This window comes from Falco peregrinus, chromosome 4, assembly GCF_023634155.1.
Source record: "Falco peregrinus isolate bFalPer1 chromosome 4, bFalPer1.pri, whole genome shotgun sequence".
Classification (NCBI taxonomy): domain Eukaryota; kingdom Metazoa; phylum Chordata; class Aves; order Falconiformes; family Falconidae; genus Falco; species Falco peregrinus.
In genome coordinates this window covers 99,156,358-99,173,916 of record NC_073724.1, presented here as the reverse complement: position 1 = coordinate 99,173,916, position 17,559 = coordinate 99,156,358, and the positions used below count along the sequence as shown (strand labels likewise).

Here is a 17,559-nt window from a genome sequence, read left to right as displayed (position 1 = left end):
TTAGTAAAGAACTTGGTCAGTATAACTACATCCATGCTAGGTTTGAGCTGTTGTGGTAATTCATACCTCATCCAACTTGGCTAGGCTGCAAAATTGGTGACAAAAGATTTGCCTGAAAGATATGTCAGTTTTCCATAGCTCTTTTTGAACACTTCAGGATTTTCATGTTTTCAGCATATGTGCTCATGAAATACACCATTTAGTATGTATACCTGAAAAGTTTTCCTTTGCTGTGGTTTAAAATGCATGATGTAATGTCTGATCTGTTGCAGCTTTCACTCTATAATTTGATTGAACCAAGAATGTTTTGTTTTTTTTGCAGTGATCAAATATGTTGCTCTGGAATAAGACCTGTTTCCATGCCAAAGAGCACATTTTAGTTTTCTTTGGGTAGAAGAATCTTATCTTTGTCTCTGTATGATACTTTCCAATTAGTGAAAGTTTTATTCCCAGTCAAACCCAGGGCTTCATGAACAGCTTTACAAAAAAGTTCCAGATGGAAGGGTGGCTAGTCTGCAACTGGATGTAATAATAAACATTAAAATTATAGACATACAAGCATTATAAATGTTAGCATGCTCTTCCTTTTTTTCATAAAAAGAGAAAAAAGCCCCACAACCCAACAACAAACACCAACCAACCAACCGCAATTATTTTTAACCTGTCAACCAGGCTCCTATTCCACTTCTTTGTGGATATCAAAGTAAAAAAATTGTTCCAACCTTCAGAAGTTGAGATACAGAAAACAAGTATCATCTGCCTCTACCAGGGAGAGGCTGAAAGAGGAAGAGGAGAAAGTATCTTGGTTAGCAACAAACCCAGGCCATATGAAGGTGTTTTGTAGCTCGGTTGGCCACAAAGCTTAAAAAGGAAAGACAAGACAACTTCTCTTTTTCATATAGCAGCTTACAAATCTGTTGGGATAATCCTGGTGACTGTATCTAGTGTTCAGGTGTAAAACCTTGTAAAGCTTATTACTAAACCCAGTTTTGCAGTTGTATTCACAATTAAGATCCTTGTTAGCTGATTGCGCCTATATAATAGGGATTCTGCCCAGACTATCAGGCTTTTTCTCAATAACATATTGAAGTTTGTATCCACAACTGGGTGTTTCAAGTACTGTCTTATTGCAGCTACTCAGTTATAGCTCTATTGCATGCAAATAGCATTGATGATACCAATGGCCTGTAGTTAGCTTTTTGCTTTAAAGACATAATACAACAAAAGTTGGTTCTCTTTGAGTGGACTGGCACTTCAGCTGAGTTCTTAGCCTCTTCTAATGCTCTTTGCCACTAACTTCTGTTAAAGAAGCTGAAGGCTTGCAAAACAAGTCGACATTGAAACTTGAAATAGCATATATTGCTTAATTCTATTATAAGTAGCACAAGGAAAATATGGTATTGTATACCTGATCTTTCCTGTCTGACAATATAATACTATTTTTATGTTTATTCATGCAGATACAGTCAACTCGCTGTACAACAGATGAGCCCTAGCTAATGCTACTGTGATACCTTTTAGCTATGGTAATTTAAGGTAATGCTGCTTAATTTAGCCTGTGATGGGGAAAGCTTAAGATCACTTCTATTTGCTTCAGTAGTATATGCACATAGACAGCATTACCATAGCTCAGATTATTCACTATAAAACATAATAGCCTGCTCGTGTATTTGTATGTCAAACTTAACTGTGCATATTTTGGTACAGAAAATGTCTTGTAAATCTAAATTTCAAAGCCCACTAGAGGTAAATGCATTTTAAGGAACAGAAATGTAATCTAGGACGTGAGTGGTCCTGAAAAAATCCATTTGCAGATCTTCAGTGGAAGAAAACTTTGGAATTGTAGAGTTTGATTTGCCAGCTTATCCCAACTTAGATATTACATGGTAGTTAGTAGACAGGAGGACTTTTTACAGTTTGAATTTTTGTAAATCTTTTCTTGTTTAGATTGACTCCTCTAGGATAGCCTTGTAACATCTTACACCAGTGATGTGTCCACTCCTGAATTAGAGGAAGTGTGGCATTGCCTACTGTCAGTGAAACAGGAGGAACTGGTGGCAAAGACACTGTTAGAGCAAATAATAGGAAGAAAATGAACTTGCTAAACATGTTCCCAAACTTCTTGTTGAATGACTGAGAAGCAACTAATTAAGCTGACTTCAGGAATATTTTCTGGCATGGGCTAATGAAGTTACTTGTCTGTAGTAGTATTCTGATGTGAATATGCTACTCATGAAGGACCTTTTTAGAGTGGATTTCTTTTGTTCAGGTGTAATGTTTCTCAGGCTTTGGGGGTTTATCTTTTCTAATGTAACACCTTCCTTCTGATCATGCCAACCAGTAGCTTCCTATCATTAATTGCTGGCAGTGACTTGGTTCTACAGGGCAAGGGTTATAATTATTAGCTACAGTTGAAAATGCTTACCCTTCTCACCCTGGGGAGCCAAGCTGTTGCTAGCAATTAAAGGTAGTTAGCTGTTCCCTGCCTTATGTAAACATTTGCAGTCAGTAATTACTACTGCTTCACACTTCTTTGCCCTGGAGGAACTGAACTGTTCCAGTAATGTTTTGTAGTAATTTGGTTTTTTGGTTTTTTTTTCTTTTCTCTTAGATTTCGTTATAATTATTGTAGTTTAACCTTATTTTTCCATTTAAAAATAATTGTGATGTTGTTGACCTTTCAAAACCTATTTGGAACTTGTAACCGTGTTGGGAGTTGCAGCCTAGTTTAAGAAATACTTGCTGAAGGATTGTGAAGTATTTAAATGCTTTAGCCACCTTTCACACACCCCCCCCCCCCCCATCCCTTCCACCTCCCCCCCCAAAAGTTGAACTATCCCTTCATCTGTATGACTGAACAGGTTTTTTTGCCTCACAGAAAGACTTTACAGAAGGCAAAAATGTAATTGCTTTTGTGATCATCCAAGAGATATTGTCCCCATGCCAAGAAGTTGCATGTGTTTGTCTAGATTGTCATGCCTCTGTGTTTCAGGTAGATATATTAGTTCAGAAATGATCAGTGGCTTGTCGCTTGCTTCTTTCAAGTTGCACTATTCTGTCTCTGTTGCTTTATTTGCTCCTCTGTGTAGAGGTAAGGATGTAGCAAAGTTGATAGACTTAAACTGCTCAATCTATTTGATCTTTCTATTGAATCTCTCCTTTTGGCAAACACTTTTTCTGTTTTCTGTTCTTCTGTAAACTCAGATTGGCTTTCTGAATCAGATGCCATTTTGCTCATTGAAAACAAATATAATTTAGAATGATTTTGATGCAAATAGACTGAAATTTATTTCAGTCAAATATATCAAATATAAAAATATTGTATATTCCGTCTTACAATGTCTGTCTGAACAATGAAATCCTGGCCTATTAATTCACTGGTGAAGTTTTATAGTACATAATGAAAGTAAAATTTTAATTTAGTCTCACCCACTTTATTTTTTTCATACTAGTAGGCCAAGGACTACTGGTATATGAACTCATATTGTCTCTGTGTTGCTTTATGGCATAGAATTGACCACTCTTTGCCCCCCTTCCTCTGCTCCCCAGCATGGTCCTTCATGAAACCTGACATACGGTTTCATTCTGTTGCCTGGTGTCTGAATCCCATTGTAACTGAAATAGCCTCCCTGCACGTTGGCTCAGTACCTCTTTTGTTTTGGTTCTCCTTTTCAAAATACATATAGATCACCTGTTATTACAGAGAATTAAAAGAACCCTTTATCAATAGGAATGTGTTTGGATACTGGGTTATAATCCAGTAGTCTGAGGCAGACTGTGCCCCTGCACTTGGTTGAACATGGAGAGAGAGATGGGGAAGCTGTTATTCCACGCTATTACTTCCAGTAGCCAGGCTAAAGAAAGCTCATACTGCTTACATACGCTGCCCTAAAGTCCAACATTATTTGTATGCCTGACTTCTCAGACTTTGCAGTTTATGATGTTAGTAGTCCTTCTGGATTACTGAGGTGGTAAATTGCCCAATAGTTGAGTGATTCTCCCAATAAACAACCAATATTTAGATTTACCGTGTTCAGGTTTGCATTTGAACTACAGGAGGACTTTGTGCTACCCATTACACAGTTTACCAGATTTCTCATTGGTATGGCAGTATTCAGTCTTGTTCATTATTATTAAAGTTGGTTAACTTGACCTTCATGGAGTTTATTGGCTTTGTAGTTCATAGTCAGTGTTGGTATCCTTGGGTGCTTTTTGTTGTTTGTTTGTGTTTGTGTTTTGTGTGGAGTTTGTTTGCTTGTTTTGGGGCTTGTTTGTTTGTTTGTTTTGCTGTTCTTAGGTTGTTTTTTTTTTTTGTCTTAAGGCAAATGTAGTACTAGGACTCTACTCTGTTTTAATCCTTTCCAAAGCTTTCAGCCTAAAAGTTCTCAGGGAAGTAGGAGGAGGGAATCTACTTAAGTTTTGTTTTTGCAGTCATTTTATGGTAGTTTTGTCCTGTGTGTTACAAATTGTTTATAAGTGAGGAATCTTATCCAATTAGATTCTTGCCTTGTTTCCTGAGAACAATTTTTAAAATGCATATCAAGATAGACACTGGTAAGATTTCTAAGGTGCCAGATGAAGTAGGTACCTGAATAAAGGTAAGTTAAGCTTTGATTACTTTAAAAGTGGTCTATATCCAGATGATGACAGCTGCATTTTCACATTGGAGAAAAAACGAAACAAAAACACAGCAAAAGAAAAACAGACTAACCCCTGCAATTTGGTCCAATTGTTGATACAATCTGTATAAAAGGTCCTGGTCTAAATATGCATAGATGCTGAAATATTTCTTTTGGTGGTACTTACTAGGTAGGTACACACAGGTTTGAAAGCACAGAGAAATCTAGAGAACTTCTGTACTTCACCTGTTCTGAAAGTCTTTACCAGATTTCTTTTTTACAGTATGCTTTTTTCATGTAATGGTCATATCATGCTTTATAAATAGTTCAATTTGTAGAGATCATTGCCAGTGTAATAGAAATGTCACTCCTATTGAGATGCAAGTACCTCCTGCATTGCACGTTCACTTCCTCAAGCAAGTTTTATTTTCTCTATTTTAAGTCCATTTCCAATGTGTTTATCATGGTAATTCTTGTCTGTTTTCACTTAAGACAGTAGTTGAAGTTAGGCTTTTGAATATTAACTTGAGCAGAAATGTTTTTTCTCATTTAGTTCTGCTGTAATTGGCTACTCAGGTCTACGTGATTTTTAAAAGAGAGTCTTCAGGGGATGAGTCTTGGCAAATCTGAATTTAAAAAGAAGCATACAAAAGCTGTTAATTTCTTGTTTGATAATCTAAAGGGAAGTGTTCATTATTATGATGTGATTGAAGGTATCTATTTCAAAACCACGATGTTTTTAAGCAATTCCTCATTTTTATAGAATTCCCCAATTTATGCTCATATTTTAGTGGCTGACTTGTGATGGATGGTTTTGCTTACAAATAATTAGTAGCCCCTGAAGTTTATTTTCATTTTTTTAAAGGTACTGTTTATTATAACCAAATAGTCAGGATTGAAAGGGAACAGTCTCAGATAAATTTTACTTGCAAATTGTTTCCTATTCCACCAATCCAGAAATCACAGTGTAATACCTATTTTAGTGTAGCTTTAGATGAGGGTTGTTAGGAGTGGCCTGGTTTCTCTCCTTCTTTTTCGTAGCCCAGGAAGTATCGACTGGGGATGCTGGATGAGAGGATAGTTCCGATGGGATCAAAAGCAAGAAAATCAAAGAACCCTATTGGCTGTCTGGCTGACAGGTGTAAAACAGGAGTACCCATCAATATGGTTTGGTGGAACAGAGTCACAGAAAACAATTTACAGGTAAAATTATTGTTTATTAGTCACTTTTTCAGTATTTTGGGTGCTTTATTTTAAATTTTGAAAATGTTAGAAGCAGTTACTCCAAATATAGGTTGAGACCAGATCAAATATTTATTTCACAAAGTAGGCATAGGGCCCTCTGGGGCAGTGACTTGGAGATGTTTTATTCTCTTCACCCATTGCTGTGCTATGTATTTTGCTTGATTGTTATAATCAGTGGAGGAGGAGCAAAAGTAAGCATTATATGTATTCTAAAAGCAAACATGCACAACCTTTTATTTTAATTTTCATGTTTGCAAGGTTTCTATTGGTAAAATTAGTGTTTTGTTAAAATGATTGACACTTAATGCCAATAAATTCCCTCAGTACAGAATTTGGAGATGTAACCACCATGATCAGAAAGTGTAAATTTTCAATTCTTATGTTGGGATAGTTTATATTTCTCAACTTTTTTGTTAAACTTTATTGTTACTTTACTTTATTCCTGAATTTTCTTCAGCTCCTTAAGAGGGGACATGTACAGCTGAATTTGAGCATATCTGTACGGAAGTAGCAGGTTATCCTTGGGATTACCATTAGCCTTCGTTATTGTCTAGGAGGAATCAGCTCAGTGTCCATTAACATGGAGTTTAGGTGGAAATTATTATAGTGGTGGGAACTGCAACACTGCTACTAATATTATTCTGTACTTGTGTAGTGCTTTTGATTCTTCAGAGATTGTTGTTTCAGTCTTTTCTGTGAGGGTTATGTTCTTTTTGATGTTTTCTAAGTGAGTGGAATGGGTAAATTGACAACAGACTGATAAATAGAATTTCTGGCACCTTAAGAGTTTCTTTCAGTTTCCTAAATTCTGCCATGTAAGGGCCAACACGAAGCTCATATGAGAGCCCTTCCATACCAATACTAGTTTTGCATTACTTGATGTTTGGATATCTTTGTGTTACTGATACTGGAAGTCATGGACAGCATGATGCAGGCAAATGGATACTACATTGTGTAGGGGCGTTTGGGCTTAAGTCCTTTTGCTGCTGGGAGCCGCACAGCCACTGGTGAAGGAAGATGAAGCAGAAAGGAAACATTGGCAGAAGGACCAGGTAAGGTTTCAGAGGAGTGGTTGGAGCCTATGAAGCACTACTTTTCTCAAGGGAAAGAAGATTGACAGATTGAATTTGTTGTGTGTGTCTAATGGGAGTGTAAATTAGTAGACAGTTCTGAGAAGAGTGAATCAGAAAATTGATCTTTGAATTTCAGATGGACATGAAAGGGCGGGAAAAGCTCCGTTTGTACTCATCCTCCGTTTTCTCTGCTGCAGCAAGGTTTGTTTTTGATCTGCTCCACTTAGAGTAGAGCAAAAAACCAATGCTTCTGGAGGCTGGAGAGCCAGTAGTGTGAGAAATGGAGCTTCTGGGCAGGAGCAATTGCCTTCTCAGAACCTATGCTCTCCAAAGTTGTGTTGAAAGTGTGGCAAAAGGAAGCTCAAGGTCCCCTGGCTTTCTGAGGTTAGCAGTAGTAGCTTGGGATTGGTTGCAGAGCATGTGGCTTTTGAAGGGTGCAAGTTCCTTTAGTGTGCCAGAATCTCAGCTACATAATTGATTTAAACTATGTACAGCATAAGATTTTGTATTATGTGATGCAATTACAATAGCTTCCCATGAAGATATGTGACTTCAGAAAAGCATGTATACGCATATGTGGTAGAAATAAGAATAAGAAGGATGTTCCAGCCATAGGAAATAAAATTGGAGGAGAAACAGGAGGGATTGCAGAGTAACAGTGGAGTCTGGCCAGACTGAATGGGGAAAGGTGTAAAAACAGGCTGCACCTGAGATTATGAGGAGGGGTGTATATATATATATATATATATATATATATATGAGGATATATAAAGCTCTGCATAGGTGAGAAACCAACTTTTATCTTGATCTGATCATTGTAAATCTTTATATTGTAGTGTGAACGTTTTCTAAGTTAAGTTAAACGAAGCTTGAACTGTTAAAAATTAGAAATTTTAATTATAAAATACAAAATGGCTGGAGAAGTTTGGTACATGAAACTATGTAAGAATGGGTAGTTTCATACTGAGATTTCAGATTGACTTTTTCCTACTTTATTATGTATGTAATCCACAGATAGCATTGCCCTTCACTATTTCAAAATACAGGCTGTTAAGAGATTTTTGCAGGTGTGAATATAGGTTACACAAACTAAATTTTGGATGACTGAGTGCTAAGCAAGAAGTAGAAAGGTTAAATTATGATGGAGGCACATCTGTTTGAGGGCATGTTTGAGGATGAGTAAGCAGAATTACATCTCAAAATCACTGAGGGTTTGCAGTGCTGGGCAGGTGTTGAAACTCATGTGTCTATTTGAATGTCCACTCTTCCAAAGCTATGATTTAAGAAGTGGGAGTACATTATTTGATGGTGCAATTTTTAGTAATTTTTGTCCAAAAAGTGGCTGTTTTAAAAAGCAAGGTAGCTTACAGCATGCCTTGTAAAACAGTGTAATTGTTTCTTATGCATGGCAATGAATTTATAGTCCAGATCTATTTTCTTTAAAATACTGCGTTACATTTAAATGATTAAAAGTGGAGCCCACAGAGAGAATTGTATTCTGGGTTGTGCATTAAAAAAGAAAAAACCCCAGCTCCTCCAAAAAACCCAAACCAAAGTTTGTTCTCTAATGATATTTCCTACCCCATTAGGAAATGTCCTGAGCCGCTACATCACCATGATACATATAATAGCAAATGGTAATTCTCTTTAAACTAGTAGGAATACATACTTTAGTTAGATGGATCAGTTCTTGAGCACCATGAATAACATTTTTTTTGTTTGTTTCTTAAAAAAAAAAATCACAGAAATGAATTTTTGAAAAATATTGCATCAAGAACATGGACTTCTAAAACTTTAGAATTTTTACAATACTTTGAAGTATTTTTGTTAAAAAATGTGAAAATATTCCAAATCTTTACTTTTTAGTGAGTTCTTGTCAGATATAACAAAACTTTGCTAGTAGCTTTATTTGTCTGAGCCTGTGTTCTGGTTTAAAACGAAATAAATCTTTAACCAACAAATTTCACTGAGTTCTAATCAAATTCTCTAACTCTTGCAATACAGCTAATAATGTTGACTAATTGAAATGCCTATAGAGCTTATTGTACCACTGATATGACAACTTGTCACAGTAATTGCAATAAGATAGCATGTTGCACAAATTCAATAGTGGGAGGGAAGGAGACTTGCTTTGAAGCCCTCCAGTGTCTGCTGGGCTGCTCGGACATCACAGATTGTGTCCTTCCCTGATGTCATAGTTAACAAGGAATCCTGGAAAGGAGGTGTTGCAATGATGCTCTCTACATAAAGTGAAGCTCCTTGTATGGTGCACCTGCCCACTTAAAAACAACGACAAAGAAATGCCCCAAAAGAGCAAGAAATAACCACACATAAAAACAGGCAACACTTTTTTTGTTGTTTTTGAATTCCTGAGAGAGAGATTCTGAAAACTATGTTAAAAATAGACTGGTAGAGGATGGCTTAGTGGTAGTTTTCTGTAACCGTTACAAGATTATGCAATTTGGGATGTCAGAACAGATCAACATGAATTTTGGAGGTGAAGTAGAACATAAAAAGAGAATAAAAACACTGCATCCTGGTTCTAGTGTGGTAAGTACACTAGCAAATTATTTTGAAATAAAATGAAATCAGCCTACTTTTTGCTTTAGGTAGCTGGCTTTGGGTGTGGGTCTGAACATGGGACCAGAACCGATCCAATGAAGTAGTGTTACAGCCACCAAAATAAGAGGTGGTGGCTCTGCTGCTGCTGTACATCTCAGTGGTGTTTTGAGATACTGAACTGGAAATGGGGGGAGGGATGCGGAGCCGTTCCAGTACTCCTGTGAGATCCCTGCATGACCTTAACAAAGGCTCCATAACTTGAGCATCCGTGTGTTACAGCCTGATTCTGTACTTCATGGCACTTGGAGGATTCATTTATGAATTGATGCAGCAGTGGGGCCTTAGTAGTTTATCACTGAGGAGCATAAAGACAAATCATATTTATTGAAATTGACAGTTGATGAAACAGGAATTTTTATTTTACTTCTTGATTACAGAAATCTGTGATACATGCAGCTCCTCAACATACAGTAGTGCTGCATGCTGCTGTGTGGTCCTCCTAGCGATGGTGTTCAGCTAAGATCCATGGCTTGCTCTTTACTTTCATCTGCACCTTCCTTTAAGGAGCCTTGAATTGTTTTTCAGTGATACCACAAAATAGTTTTCTTCGCCTCCACACTACGTTTTAGGTGTATTTCCTTTTTTATCTTTAAAAGCATAAAAGCCACCAGTCAAACTTTGTGCTGAATGGTGACACAAATGAGTTGTTTTATAGTCCTCCCTCACTTTTTCACTTCAGTTGTGGTTCCATCCTTACTAATTGCATCATGGCTAAATTCAGCCTTCATTTGGACTGTATTTGTATGTGCTGTATAGAAATTGGTTTTGTATGTGGAGCTGGATGGACTCAGTTTTGCATTCTTTCTTTGGAAGTTCCTTTGCAATACTGACTGAAGGGAGGCTCTTCTTTCTTTTGGAGAGCACAGACATAAAGAATCTGAAAATAGGGTATTTTGGTGAAATTTCTTCATGGAATCATTCTTGTGAGAATGCATGATGCAGCTATTAGTTCAGATAGTACTGAGGGAAGCTGCTTCCCTGTTTTAGTTTGACAGTATTTGTATGAGCATACAGGAAGAAGAGGGGTGTGTGTGAGACTTAAAACTGGCCAGGTTGAGAGGAAAAAGGAATGGTGGTAATTTTAGCAAATAGGACTTGGAAATTACTTTAGGTGGGTTGCTAGGAAGATTTAACGTAGCTGACACAGCTGTACTTGTTTCTGTTTAATGCTGTTTGTTGAAAATGTGTTAATTAATGTTTTGAAATAATTTTGTATATGCCTTTTCACAGGACATTTGCATTTGAAACTGAAAATACAGTCTTTAGTTTGTTGCATAGTGCACATTGCTAGCAGGCTTTGTGTTTCTTGTTTGGGCTTTAGAAAGTGCATTTGCTGCTTTTATTTTTAACATCATAGCATTGCATAATTCATTACATGTCCTCTAAGTATTTCTTACATCTCTATTCTTTTATTTACTCCCAAGGCTTAATAAAAGTCTTCAGTACCCGTTTTCTTTACTTTTTATTTAGCAATCCTGATATTGGACTTCAATTTTTAAGCCTGGTGTAGCATGAATAAATTAGTTTACTCCGAGATGAGTAATTGATGACTAATTAAGCAAAATTTGTTTTAAAGCTGTGCTTGTGGGACATGTAGACATAATATGGAATGAAGAAAGTGCTTTTCACTAATTAGATATAGATTATTTTCATTCTTATCAAAATTTAAATTTTGGGAAGTTTGGTAAGATTATAACAGAAAAATTGTAAAAATACCCTTTAGGATTTTAAGGCATAGTCCCCTTTTAGACAGAATTTTCAAGCTTACCATTGATCCAAATGTAAAACTGATACTGGATTTTAAACTTTGTATTATGAGTTGCCAGAGTGAAAGTAGGATATTTTTCCAGACCAAGAACATAATTTTTGGAATAATTTGGCGTTAAGAATGTGGCTTCCTAATTCTGGCATGTTTGTGTGCTCATTGGTGCAGAATAGGTTATCTACAGAGTTTGAAAAAGGAAAACTTGTATGCTTTTGGAATAATTTTAAGAACTGCAACTTCACATAGACATAATGTATTTAAATGCAGCCTGGGGCTTAAGCTTCAAAATTTCTGTCAAAGTATTAACTAGTTTTGAACATAAATTATTAAATTTTCTTGTACTAGTTTATTGTTAGTTTATTCTGGCTGGTGGCTGTGGAGCTGAAGTATTTTTCTGTATTTAGAAAACAGCTTGAATGTGGAAGAGTCTTTTAAAATTGGAACCAAAATTTAAATCACTTTTTTGCCAATGGGGAAAGTCTTGGATTACAGCTTCATGTTTGTAATACCACAGAAAAGTAAAACAGGCTTTTATAGGAAAGAGTCTAGCTATACAAATATTTATCTATGCTAGCTAAAAATATTTTTTACTCATATAAAATACTTTCATCAAAGTTATATAAAAACAGCTTAATCTTATCAGGCGTTGATTCTGATCCTGAATTGTAACACCAAAAAATGGAACGAAAATTGAATTTCCATCAGGCTTGACCTACTCCTGTTTGTTATTCTGCAGCATAAACCCAAACTGCTTAACAGATTCCTGGGTTTGACTCTTTCACTTGGATAAACTAGAGCAGTTAAAGTGGAGCTCTCAAGCAGCTGCATTTTAAAATTATGATGGATATATAAGTAACTTTTGGAGACCAAAACTGGTCTATGAAAACTTGTGGAATGCATTTCAAAATAAAAAGTGGCTCTGTGCTGTAAGCATTGATTGAATCAGTTGGTGAAAGTGTTAACAGTTCAGTTAGAATCGTATGGATGGGATGTTGGGAACTCTCTCAGTTGCTCTAGGAAAGGCTGAGGTTATCTTCCAGAAGATGTCTTTCTCTCCCCTTGCATACTTCGAGTTTTTTGCCATGTCCTGCCCTTCTTGCCTAGTTGACATAGTATTTTGGTGTGGTAGAGCTGTGGATGTGTCATGGCTAGTTTTACTAGTGGAAAAAGATGGATCTCATAGTTCCTTGAATTTCTGTGCATTTAGCAAAATGCTACAAATGCTGACCTTTGCTTTCCTGGTTGTTTTGTTTGATGACTTTTCAGCTGTATTGCTATTTGGACAAATTCTATATGGCTCTTTACCACCTCTGTCATTTTTTCCAGTTTCAGTGCAGATTTGGCTGAATGGTTGCATGACAGATTTTATCTAGAGGAACACCATTCGCTTAGTTATTCCTGTACCTAAAATTCAGATAAGTCCAGAATAATACCTTTTGAGTTTACACGTGTCAGTTACTTGTTTTCAGTCTGTATAACGCAACTTACTATTTGTTTTGCTGCACTGGTGTATTATTTTAGCAAGTTTTCCTTAATGTGCTTGAGGAGTTTTAAAATTCTTATGAACTTTTTACCCATGTAAATCTTAAGTGTTTTACTTGACCAATCTACATCCCTGGTTATAGCTGTTCTTTGAATACTCCAACACATGAATATATAGAATGACTACCATGTAACATCATAAGGTGGCTAACGGTTAAAATTGTGTGATTAAAGGTGCAGTATTCTTACTATTACATTTTAAACCTGAGCATCCTCTTTAATTTTAGTTTTTAGAATCCTTTTTCCTTTCCAGTACGTTGAAATACATTAATATTATGATATTTGGCTGAAGTATTCAAATAAAGATATTAAAAACAAATTAACGCGCCAAAGAATACTTTTCAAATACTCTTCTCCACTGTCTAAATTAGTGTTCTGTAATCACACTTCTTTTCTAATTTGGCGCTAACTTAATTTCTCTGATGCCACTGTATTCATATTGGTAAAAATCAATATTGGTAATTTAACAGTTGATGCATTTGGTCATTTTGAAGCTGCCTAAAACTGAAGTTATCCAATATAATTTGCTTTAAAAAAAACAAATCATGGATTATCTTAACAGTATCCTTTGTCTATTGGGAGTTGTTACTGTTTTCTTACTTTTACCCTTTTTGTTTATATACTTTTGAGAGGTATTCTGAAGATTACTTAACACAATTAAGTTTGACAGTTAATCTTCAAGTTTTTCAGTATGTGTAATAATTGGTTTTAGTTCTTGGCTTGATTTCTTTTTTCTCTGACTAATGTCTTTCGTAATTGACTGCCCAATAATAAGTTTTTTGCCTTTTGAGCTAAACCAAACAAAAATCTCACCCCAAAACACCTCCCACAGCTATAAAACCTGTGCACAGATTATAATAGAAATTAAAAGTTGGTTGTGTGATATGTTTTATGTACTAATAAACACTGCATGTTTGATGGTCACTCTGCTGCTATTTGTTTCTGTGGTGCCAAATTAAACCTTGTTATTAAAGGTGCTACAAAAATGGAATAGCTAGTTAAAACAGAAGTAAACTTAAAAAAAAAAATGGAACACACAGGCCTATTTGAAATAGAGGCAGGGATGACTTCTTTAGCAGCAGTCGTTTTTACTGCTTTAATTTGAAACTGCTACTTACTTTGAAATGAAATTGCTGAAGTCATATAGGAGCAGTCTGTAGCAGTTAGCAAGGTTTTCTCAATGTCAAGTCTGTTCTCCAACTTGATAATGTAATGCTTATGGAAAGCCTTTGCAAAGTGTTTGTATGAACTCATACATCAGCTGTTCATGTGGAAAGCTTGCTAATGCTATTTGAGACATAAGCTAGAAAAACATTTAAGTTTGTTCATGCAGACCAGTTTCCAGTATATGCTGTTCTTGTCAGCAAGCTGTATATAACTTAAATATATCCTCTGTGCTCGGTGGGCTTGCCTAGAAAATATTTTATACCGAGTAGACACTGTCCATCTCTTCACATTTAAAATACTTAATTTACATTTGTTTTTAAACAGACACCAAATCCTTCTGCAAGTGAATTTATTCCTAAAGGAGGATCAACCTCTAGGCTGAGTAATGTATCCCAGTCAAGTATGTCTGCCTTCTCACAAGCCTTGTTCTCTCACCCCTCCATGGGAAGTCCTGCTACTGCTGGGCTAGCACCAGGTAAGTTGAGAGTAATGATTTGCGGTACAGTTGCTTTTAACTTAATGTCAAACATAACGCTGTATAGATAGTAATCAGCTTTATCAGGTAGGTATAAATGCAGCCACCTCCTTTAAGACAGTTTTCAAGCATATAAGAAGTGCAGGAACTCGGGGTTTATCTTCCAGTAGTATGGAAATCACACTGCAGGCTATAACAACTGTTCAGCCACAGCAGTACTGAAATAAACTCAGCCCAGCTTTCTCTGCCATTTTTGGGGGAACGGGGTGCTGAGTTATCATGAACTGTGCTCTATGCAATCTTTGCTACAACAGTACCTGAAGATCATTTAAACTACCCCTAGTCTGGAAATGCAGTGCAGTCTACAGTGAATATGTGCTCTGATTGCCACACGCTGATCTGCTTTTTTCATTTGTTTCTAGAGTATGTAATCTAGAAGTAATGATTTTCAATGTTAATAAGTATATACAGGGACTTTAAAATCTCGATGAAAAAGAAAAAGTGGAAGACAAGCTTATTCTAAAATAATTTTGCCAGCACAGTAGTGTTGTTATTGATCTGTCATATGTAATCTCACTTTTAAGACCAATTTATGATTATTTCCCATCTTTAAAACTCTTACTGAAATGTGTTCTATGCAGTCATACAATTCTGAGTGACAGAGATTTTTTCATTCACACTTAAAAAGATCAAGCTCTTTATGCATCTTTTGGACTTCTGATTGTAAAAAAGTTAGCTTAATTCTAGTAACTCTTTTTAAAGAAAATATTTATAAGATAGAACCATCAGCAGATCTGGATATTACACATCACAGATCCTTTGGCGAGTTTCTGTGTGCACTTAAACCTTTGGCAATTTCTTGTGACTGATAAGAAGGCATTAGGTAGCTGCCAAAGGCAGAGGGGCAAATATTGTAAATGTTTGGGTTTTTAAACCAGTATTGGCAACTACCATCTGTTAAACTGAACTTCCATCTTTCCTGATGCCAGAGAATATATCTGTGTCAATTTAAGAAGCCAGCACTTAGCTTGTATGTTACAGCTATCAGAACAGGCTAGGAAAGTGGTGCTTCTGCTGACCAAATAAACATGTTGCAGTACTGTGATTTGTACTATATTGTGCTGTACAGTGTTACTGGAAAACTGTTGTGTTTATATGCCTCTCAGCCTTGTCACCTGGATTGAAAAGTGTATAAAGGATTAAATAGAATATGGTAAAATGGTCTGCTTCTGGAAAATGTCCAGTGAGGTCTCAGGGATCCTTCAGTCTGATCTCCTTACTATCTGTAAGGAATACTTGAAAAGATAAGTAACTGATGGAAGAACTTTGCTCAACAACCTGAACCTTAGAAATATTGATGCCTCATGAGAGCTAACTTCAGGCAGAGTTGGCTTGTTTCCCTGCTCTTCCTGTATAATTAAGAAGGAGAATATAGTTCAAAGTAGGGATCTGGATTGGGTGCTCTGAATTTCTTTAGAAGCTGCTTCTTCTACACTGAGTGCAGAATTCTCTGAACCTAAGTGTCCTGTGTAAATAATACTCAGACATTTTTATTTAAATGGTTTAGCTGTCAATAGTATACATCCATAAAAACTTCTGTTGCCTCAAGACAGGTTAGGAGGTGCTCTTTCTGAAAGACTAGGCTGTTAAATAAGAAAGCACTACTTGTGTGGGGATGTTTCACCATTTAAGTCATACTGTATAATAGAACAAAAAAATTTAGTATCTCCTGAAATTGTAATTAAAAATTCTTGTTGGGCTGTTAGCTTTCAATAAGTGGAAACAACATTCAAATGAAACCCATATAAAGAGTTTAATAAGAATTTTCCTTTAAATAAAGAGAAGTCTCCTTCTAGTTAAATGGTATATACTCTCCAGTAGAATAACTTTTAGGAAACATGTAAGATTTAAGCATTTGAATGAGATCAAGATTGCTTATATTGGCTCACAGGGTACTGGAAGAAATTAATATTTATGAAATAGTGAAATGTATTAGCAATAATTTGTTAAAAGTTCTACAGGTTAGTTCACACATAACAAAGTAGGTAGATGATAACAATCTTTTGATTTTCCTCTTGAGGATGGAAAAATTTAAGTTCTTTCACATATCTAATTATTGAGATATCCCTAAAGATAGGTGTAAATGAAACTCACTTTTGATATTTAGTATTTCACAGATGACTGGTCACAAAATTGATTGTCCCTGGAAAATATTTGTTCTGCCTGTTTTATCAATAGGACTGCAGAAATACTGGAAAAAATGACAACTGAAACCCGATGTACTTTAATAGTATCCATACCTGACACATCCATTAGGGCATAGCATGGAAGGAGGTTGCTGCTACTTCTGCATGTATTTACTTAGATAAGTGCATTCTAGCATAATCTCAACACAGTCAGTAGTCATCTCCGTATCCTTTAATAGAAGACAAAAACATAGTGAGATAAAATGCAACTGATACAAATAGCTGGAGAAAAATGTCCTATTGAAGAGCTTTGAACAGATCTCCTTCACCATCTCCAAACTTTCTTTCCTTATGAGCCCCTGGATAATACCATATTTTTGTTCTTTCCATTCCCTTGCTACCAAACACATTCTGTTTATCATTTGTATGGGAAATTTAGTGAGTTGTTGACAACCTTCAAATAGTACTTTTGCTAACAAGCTTATCCTAGCCACTTCTGTGTAGTAGTTTCAGAGTAACAGTGCCATTAAAATATACACCAAGGTGTATGAAAGAAATTAATAAACATCGTTGGAGTGATAAGACATCACTGCTGTGTTAAACTTGAGAGAGAACAGATGTATAGCCCCCAGCAGAGAAAATCCTTGCCTGGTTTGGGTTTGCTTAAGCTAGGTTATAGCTAAAGAGTGATGCCTTTGTCAACAATGGAAATTACAGCAGATTGCTGTTGCTTCTGTATTTAGTCCAAGACAGGCTCTGAGCTTATGTAGAATGTTATAGATCCCATTTCTGCTGCCAGTCTGAACATGCAGGCTTAGGAGCCAGGAGCATAAAGGTGATGTGCTTGTGTCCAGTTGACACATTT

The 17,559-nt window shown here is 36.1% G+C and overlaps 1 protein-coding gene across 11 annotated transcripts in view; it reads left to right on the top strand.

Annotated features, from left to right (window-relative positions):
- PAN3 (poly(A) specific ribonuclease subunit PAN3) overlaps positions 1-17,559 on the top strand; it is an 81,975-nt gene that overhangs the window by 30,509 nt on the left and 33,907 nt on the right. For 10 of the 11 annotated variants that reach the window (XM_055802716.1, XM_055802715.1, XM_055802714.1 and 7 more), the window contains 2 exons: positions 5,661-5,822; positions 14,358-14,508. In XM_055802716.1, the coding sequence (XP_055658691.1) occupies positions 5,661-5,822; positions 14,358-14,508 (313 nt within the window). The remainder of the gene's footprint in view (positions 1-5,660; positions 5,823-14,357; positions 14,509-17,559) is intronic. The other variant, XM_055802717.1, reaches the window with a different exon arrangement.